Source organism: Sinocyclocheilus rhinocerous, unplaced genomic scaffold (assembly GCF_001515625.1).
Source record: "Sinocyclocheilus rhinocerous isolate Xijiao unplaced genomic scaffold, SAMN03320098_v1.1 scaffold2141, whole genome shotgun sequence".
NCBI classification, from domain to species: domain Eukaryota; kingdom Metazoa; phylum Chordata; class Actinopteri; order Cypriniformes; family Cyprinidae; genus Sinocyclocheilus; species Sinocyclocheilus rhinocerous.
In genome coordinates, this window is record NW_015660509.1 from 80,976 (window position 1) to 89,799 (window position 8,824).

The 8,824-nt window shown below is 36.1% G+C and overlaps 1 protein-coding gene across 3 annotated transcripts in view; it reads left to right on the forward strand.

Annotated features, from left to right (window-relative positions):
* LOC107725262 (growth arrest-specific protein 7-like) overlaps positions 1-8,824 on the forward strand; it is a 60,826-nt gene that overhangs the window by 48,876 nt on the left and 3,126 nt on the right. For all 3 annotated transcript variants that reach the window (XM_016534472.1, XM_016534474.1, XM_016534473.1), the window contains 2 exons: positions 5,733-5,812; positions 6,798-6,896. In XM_016534472.1, coding sequence (XP_016389958.1) covers positions 5,733-5,812; positions 6,798-6,896 — 179 coding nt within the window. The remainder of the gene's footprint in view (positions 1-5,732; positions 5,813-6,797; positions 6,897-8,824) is intronic.

Genomic DNA, 8,824 nt, shown 5'->3' on the forward strand with positions numbered 1-8,824 from the left:
ATAATACATGTGGAGCTCATACACGAGGATGAAAAAATACATTTATTTTATTCAGACGCCCAAACAGAGCAAAAATATGCAAATTGGTGTAAATGCTGATATTTATATGTTCAAAAAGTTGAATTTATAATATAAATCAATGAGATTTTTATGTAAGTATAACTGACTACTTACATAAAATGCATATAAATTTCAGTTGCCACTGTATCGGACAATAATATGTACAGTAAGGTGATATTTAAATGCTTAGTTTTACGATCAAAGCTTTGTAGTTTTTATTGTTTTTCTGTCTTTTTAATCATATAATGCAATGAATTGATAAATGAGAGATGTACAAATAAATGTTTCTCATCAATTGTTCATCTTGAAATATTAATAACATTATAAAGTTATTCTCATGTTTACTTCATTAAAAAAACTCACAGTTTTGATCAGGTTGACAAAGAGAGGCCAAATTTGCGTATCAAATATGATACAGTAGGCTTTGTAGGATAAAGAAGCTGTGTGCAATTATACTCCAACTATGAGAATCCTCAAGTCACAGTCAGTTTGCCAGCTGTCATAACACTGTAACAGACTACACTGGCAGACAAACTCCTGGCTGCTCCATTGCTCTAGGATTGACTTCCTCCGTAGTCTCTCGTTTTAAAAACTTCCAGCCATTCTCTTCCACTCAGGATGGATTACAAATGAAACGAACCCTCCGTAATCTGGTGTCCATCCTTTTTGTGTTGAGTAAGAAGCTCAGAACGCCTACTATCAATGCCGGACTTGTCCTGAGCTGGACACTCACACATCCCTAATGCAGGAAGACCTGGCAGCCCCGAGGTTCACACGGTAGGACGCGTCACGGGGGAGAATTCACTCCACCTTCAACCTGTTGGCCTGAGTGACTGGTGCATTATTGAGGACCCTAATGGTGTCTTATTCAGTGCTTATAGACTGACTCCATCAGCACAGAGAACCAAATGACCATGACTGACTCACGCACAGCCACAACACTGAGTGGATTAGACTAAACAGCACTGTGAGACAAGTTCCTGCTTCACTATTCAATTTCCGAAAACTGCAACATTAATGTGATGTGCATAACAATGAACTCACTTCAAAGTAACAGGAAGTACCACTATATAACATGTTTTGTACTTAGGGTTAGGTATTACAAGCACTAAGTATCTTTAATGCCGATTAATGGTCACTTGACATGCAGATAAACAAATAAAATATGTAATCTTATTTTGATTGTTTTTTTTTTCTCTCTCTCTGGCAGACAATACAATGGGTGACAAGTGGCTTGCAATCCACAAGTGGCTGCTTTGAGAAATATTATTGATTGATTGATTGATTGATTGATTGATTTATACATACAAAAAATGAGTTTTCAGGCATGTCAGATTAATTAACGTTTATATATTTCTTAAATGTTAACACAAAAAAATGACAAATTTGCCAAATTTATATTATTATTATTTCATTTTCTTCCCAGGAGAGTAAGAAATAAAGACCAAATAATTTAACAGTAAGGAGAGAAAAAAAAATCACATTAAAGAATTATTTATATTTATAAATATGTTATAGCTTTCAATGCAATTTGCCACCATTGCCACTCTTATCTTGCTCCTTGGAGTTTGTAAAATATATTCAAATAAATAAATAGCGGGTAATAAAGTTTGGGTCCAATACAGTTACAGTATACACTCAAGGCAGTCATTTTATTTTGCAAACAACATGTTGTAATATCACACTTGTGTGAATTAGTGGTAACACTTTAGTTTAGGGACCAATTCTCACTATTGACTATTTGCTTATTAGCATGCATATGACTTGCATATTGGCTGTTTATTAGTACTTATAAAGCACATATTAATGCCTTACTCTGCCTGACCATATTTTAGATCCCTTATGCCGAGTTCACACTGCATGATTTTCAAACTCGTCGGATCGCTGTTGTTTTCACACTGCGTGACTATCTGGGGTAGCATTCAGTTGCTGCTGTGTTCACATTGCACGATGGATCGGCGACAGGGGGTTTCACATTGCATGACTTCATCCAACCCCATAAGAATTGGTCCCCAAACTAAAGTATGACGGAATTTGTATATTGTCTTACACTGTATAGAAGGGGCTTTATACAAGAAAATGTATAATTGCCTTTAGATTTTAGGAAGGGTGTCTCTCGAAAGGAGATGATTATATTTAGGGGTCTGCAAAACCTTGCCTTAGACTTACACTGAATGAGGAACTTGCTAAAGACCAGAATATTATAGAGATTTTTTTTTTAAATTTCAACCAGTAAGCAACATCCCAATAACCACCCAGGACACATTAGCAATTCATATGCAAAGCAACACGCTGGCATCCAGCCACAAAACTCTAGCACAAATTAAAAAAAGGCGATGTAAAAGTCTAGTTTATATTATTGAACACATTTGTTATTAATTAGAATCACTCCTGCTACAATAAGCCATGTGATAATTATGCTGTAAGATATCAGTGTCAAATGGTGTTTTAGATCCAGTCAGCTTTGATTTTCTTTGTTTGCAGAGATCTTTTCCATTGCTTGACTGCAGGAGATTGTTTTTAATTGTGCCACTGCCAAGAGCTTTACAGTGTTTTCCTCTGCAGCTGAGCTCAGTAGAAAAGCCCTGTATGATGTTATCTGTGTCTTTCTTTCTCAAACTCCCACGCACTGAGCAAGTCGCAGTTCCCACTATAAATCAACGGCCAAACATTAAAGGGGTCATATGATGTTGCTAAAAAGAACATTATTTTGTGTATTTGGTGTAATGAAATGTGTTTAATGTGGTTTAAGGTTAAAAAAACACATTATTTTCCACATACTGCACATTATTGTTTCTCCTCTATGCCCGCCTTTCTGAAACGCATCGATTTTTACAAAGCTCATCGGTCAGAAAATCAAACATTCACTGATGCTTAAAAAGGAAACATTAAGAGCCGGGGGTGAAAACTTTTTGCATTTGAAGATCAAGGTAAATTGTACTTATGTTGTCTTCTGAGAAAAATGTAAGTGTGTTCGGTAGCTTCTGAAGGGCAGTACTAAATAAAAAAATATAATATTTAAACAAAATCAGAAGAATTTACACATCTTCATCTTGTTCAAAAGTTTTCACCCTTTTCACTGATGCATTCATAAGTCAATGTTTGAACCTTTTGTAATAGTTGCGTATGAGTCCCTCAATTATCCACCTTTTGAAAGGATTGATTAAAACGTCTTTTTTTTTTTTAAAGGGGTCATATGATGTTGCTAAAAATAACATTATTTTGTGTATTTGGTGTAATGAAATGTGTTTATGCGGTTTAAGGTTCAAAAAACACATTATTTTCCACATACTGTACATTATTGTTTCTCCTCTATGCCCTGCCTTTCTGAAACGCGTCGATTTTTACAAAGCTCATCGGTCTGAAAAAGCGAGGTGTGCTGTGATTGGCCAGCTATCCAGTGCGTTGTGATTGGCCGAATACCTCAAGCGTGTGACGGAAATGTTACGCCCCTTACCATACTGTGATGCCCTGTCCGGCCTGAGCGACGAGACAAAAACATTAAAACCCATTTAGCGAGGCATTTGTTGCATCCAGTGGGGACATAATTATGGTTTATAATGACTTATACTGTCTTTTTACGCGTTGCGTTGCATTGCGCCGCGTAAACATAAAACCATGTCTGCATTTGTGATTGGAGAAATGACAAACAACAAGCGCTGTTCTACACTGCTCAAAACTCGCGTTTGAGTCGTCAGTGGCAAATTCTTTAAATATGAAAAACGTACTTACAGTTTGTGAGTCAGAACAGCTGGCATTGTAGTCTACTCTCCCAGGATCAGTTTGTAGTCTACTTTGCCAGGAAATGCACACATCTGAATATTTGGGTTGAACTGTTCTGGAACAGTGTTGTAAATACAACTTAAGCACTGATTTCTAGTCGTGTCCTCTTTTGGAAGGCCAAACAAAGTAGTTTCGCTTTCACAACGAAACACAGCGTCACACACGGCGGGCGGGCTTGAGTGAGCGGCGGCTGGCGGGCTAGAGTGAGCGGCGGTGGGCTTGAGTGAGGAACGGCCGGCGGGCTTGAGAACGGCGTGGGTGACGACCCCGGGCTGGACTCCGCTTCGTCCACAGTGAAAGCCGATCCAGTGATCCACAGCACTAAGTTGATGTATTCCCTCAGCGACCAGCACAGATCAGCTCCAGGCATGACGAAGCGAAGTGTTCTGGAACAGTGTTGTAAATACAACTTAACCACTGATTTCTAGTCGTGTCCATTTTTGGAAGGCCAAACAAAGTAGTTTCGCTTTCACAACTAAACAGAGTCACACACCGTGGCCTTGAGTGAGCGGAGGCCGGAGGCCTAGAGTGAGCAGAGGGCTTGCGGCAACCACATGTGGCGACCCCTGGCTGGACTCCGCTTCGTCCACGGTGAATGCCGATCCGGTGATCCACTGCGCGAAGTTGATGTATTTCCTCAGCGACCAGCACGGATCAGCTCCAGGTATGACGAAGCGGATATCGTCCTCTTTTGGAAGGCCAGACAAAGTAGTTTCGCTTTCACAACTAAACACACAGTGCCTTCACGACATGGCGGCGGCAACAACAATACTGCAGCGAGAATAAAAGTTACGCCTTCTTTCTTTGCGTGAACATTTGGGCGGCGTTATGCAAATCTTCCCACATCGTGACGTAGACATGTGGGGGCGTGTTAGAACGAGCCGTTTTAGGTAGGCGTGGTTGACTCTTAACTTTTATAAAGAATATCTCTATGGATTTGAGACTTTAGTCTTTGCAACTTTACAGATCTTCTTTATGCACCAAGAGCTTGTAACACTCCAAAGAGAAAGGAAAAATTGAAATCGCATCATATGACCCCTTTAAGCACAGCTCAAACGCCATTTTCCTTCAGTAATCATGATGGCTCAAATCACTAATGCAAATGTCTTTAAAGCCTGGAGCTCATTTACATATAGATGGAGCGATCTAGGTTTTTTTTTTCTTCCAAGATGTCGATATTCTTTCTGTCTCACATGTCTGTCTCCTTTTGCCTCGGTTTACCTTTAATTATGCATGTAATTGTAAAACCCAGTAGTTCTGTTTGGGAACAGCTTTTCCTGGTAAACAGCTTGAGTTTAAATGATACCTGTGATTATTGTGTTACAGAAGGGGATACAAATACAAATAAATGAGTTAAAACTGACCCCTGCTGGTAAAGTCAAGCACTGATAAAATAAGAAAACATTAAATAATAAAAAAGAAAATAAATCGGTATCTTTGACTGGTTTACCAGTAAAAATATCCAAATATCATTAAAACAAAATTTATTCAGTTGAGAAGCAAAGTCTTGTTTCACTATCAAGACAAGCTTGATTCAGGAAATGTGTAAAAAAAAATCTGTTTAAAATAAAAACCATATTGAATGATCATCTGATTGCATGAATTATACAGTGTACACTTGCATACTTTGGAAAGAATAGCTCAAATTAATTTAATTTAACTTCATGAGTTCTTGTGGATTTTAAAAGATTTTTCATATGTATTTTGTCATATATTTTGCATATGTTTATTAGTTTGAAATGCTCCAGAAATCCAAGTTTTGTCTTGTTACATTGGCAGTTTTTTCCCCACTTGTTTTAAGCATGAACCACACTACATTTTTTTCTATTTAATTTTTTTGTAACTGCATCTATGATTATAATGACTCTCTCTGTGTTTTATCTGAATAGGTGATGATCTGATGCGTTGTGTGGACCTTTACAATCAGGCTCAGTCAAAGTGGTTTGAGGAGATGGTCACCACAAGCCTGGTAATTGTTTCTATTATTTTATTACTCTAGCTTCCTTGTGCAAAATGACACTTCATGCATATGAAGTTATTATGATTTCTGAATATCCTTAATGATTCTTCTTTATGAGGCTCATTTACCATTTTTATTAATATATTATGCATAAGACACCTTTTATTGTTGTTTTTGTTATTCATCTTTTAATTGTGGTAAAACTGTAATGCGCAAATTTGAATTGCTTATTGCTTTTGCTAAATAGCAGCAACAGCAATATCGGAAAAACACACTAATGTTCAATAAATAATTTCATGTACTGTTATTAATAATAGTAATAAATAAAACTATAATTCCAAGCTCTATATTTCCCCACTTTATTTTCTTTATAGAATCTGAATTCTTTAAAAAAGAGTTGTAAGCATGAATTAAACCAACCAGCTTTGAAATGATTCATCACAGATTTTGATTTAAATTTAGATAAAATAAAATAAAAACATTTAATTCTTTGATTAGGCAATGAACTACACATTCCATGAAGCACTGCATATGCCATAATCAAATGATAAATATAAAACTACTGACTGATAGTAATTTATTATTAAGTATAAAACAATATATATTTTTAAGTTTTTTTGATTTACTGAAAATATTCTGATTTGTACAGTACTAAAATGTAAAAATGGAGAGAGTGTATGGGTTGCTGCTAACCTCAGCTTCTCTGATTGGTGGATCTCTCTTAATGATTATGCGTAGTGTAGTTCTTTACCAGGAATTTAGAAATGTAATGCAACATCCTAAAGATTAAATGAAATATTGTGGCTTCTGTATCATATATCATTGCTTAATCTCTGTGCTCATGGTAAGTCTGTCTTGAAAGGTTTATACATGATTATGAATAATGAATTTCACCATGCATGAAGAAAATGAATTTGATTTGTGTCAGAGCCATCAGCTAATAGTAATATAGACTGATCCTAGATCAGTGATTGTCTGTGTTTGCACTCTGAAGGAGTTGGAGAGGTTGGAGTTGGAGCGGGTAGAGACGATACAGCAGCTTCTGCGTCAGTACACCACACTGCGGCATGAGACGGATATGTTCAACCAAAGTGTGAGTAACAGCAGTGTGTTCCAGCTGAACCCAGTTTCATAACCCAACTTTGCTTCATATTCAGATATCATCTGCAGCTATCTGTACTGCATTAGAATTTTATTAAAGCGGTTTTCAAATTATCTTTCATATGATCTGAGAATCTCATTACATGAGCTTTATCATGTGCTCTGTTCTCAGTGCAAATAAATGCTGCACAAGCTTTTCTCAGAAACAGTTTCACTTTTCTGAGACATTTGTGCTCAGTGACTGAATCAGCTGGTGTTTTGGTGATTTTAATGTATGTATGAAATCAGTTCTCCTGAGGTTCACCTATGTGTCCTAGCAGAGGAACCGCAGGTGTAGAGAATCACTTTAACTGTCAACATCATCCACTAACGTTTGACATCCAGAAAATGTTCAGATGCTTCTCCACCTTAGGCTATATCCATGTCAATCCATCCACATAAATAAGTTTTGGCCTTTCGGCCACACTGGAAGACATTCTTAAATGGATACATTTGAAAAGGCTGTTTTCACATTGTAGTGTGGACTGTGATATGGAGGTAATTGAAAACATCGATTCATGTTTGGTCATGTGATACATATTGTTCCCACACATACATTAATAATTTGTAAAAAAATTAACTCACCCTCAAATTTTCATTTCTGGATTAACTGTTTCTTTAATAATGTCGCAAAAGTTAAATTTAATGATGTTTTACACATGTGCTGCAAGGTGATTTAAACATTTGCAGAAGTTTCAGTGTGGACATGCAGCTTTTGGAAAGCACTTAAGAACGGTAGTGTGGATGGAGAGCGTTTCAAAACGATAATGCCATTTTCAAATATATCCAGATTAATATAGATGTAGCCTTGATTTGGACAGGATATATTTTTTGTTAAAAGTGTGTTTGTTTTATTTTTTAAATACAAACTACACTGTAAAAAAAAAAATATATATATATATATATATTTTTTTTTTAAAAGATTATTGTACAGTATGTTTACAAGAAAATACTATTTCAGTTCTCGGTTCTATTATTTCATAATTCATGTTCAATGTGCTACTTGCCATAATTACTTGGTATTTACGGTAAATGTGAAAGTTACTAGCAATTTCCGCGTAAAATTGTTAAACCAATAATTTTTCAGTGCAATAGGTTTGATTTTTTATTATATAAAGCAAAGATATACATAAACTTTTAAGTGTCTTAATACTTTTTTATGTTTGAAAGATTAAAACATACAAAGTAAAAAAAAATCAATAAATTAAAATAAAAGTAAAAAATAAATGGAAACAGTTGTTATAGTGTATAAGCTATCTCAGCAAATAACTCTTGTACTGTAAATTCAAATGCTTCCATTCCTCTGTATTTGTGCTTGCTAAGATAATCTTAAAATAATGTGTGGATTTCGGTTATCATGTTAAAAGACACATTAAAAATCCACACAGCTCGTGTTTCAGGGCAAACAGAGTGTAAACACCTGCTCCAGAGGCCTTGGGGTGTGCTAGTGAAAGCTGCTGTCTTCACAGGAGACTAGCTGCCAGTGCTCACAACTTCACAGTGTAACAGTTGCCATCAGTCTGAGTATGTTTAGCAGATGGATCTCAATCAGCACCTCAGCCTTAATGGACGTGTTTCCTGTGACACTTGATGAAGTGGCCAAAATAGACTTAAACCTCTTAAAACTGAGTTACTGTATACAGGTGCATCTCAATAAATTAGAATGTCATGGAAAAGTTCATTTATTTCAGTAATTCAACTCAAATTGTGAAACTCGTGTATTAAATAAATCCAATGCACACAGACTGAAGTAGTTTAAGTCTTTGGTTCTTTTAATTGTGATGATTTTGGCTCACATTTAACTTTTGTTAAACCCACCCAACCCACCAATTCACTATCTCAACAAATTAGAATACTTCATAAGACCAATAAAAAAAACAT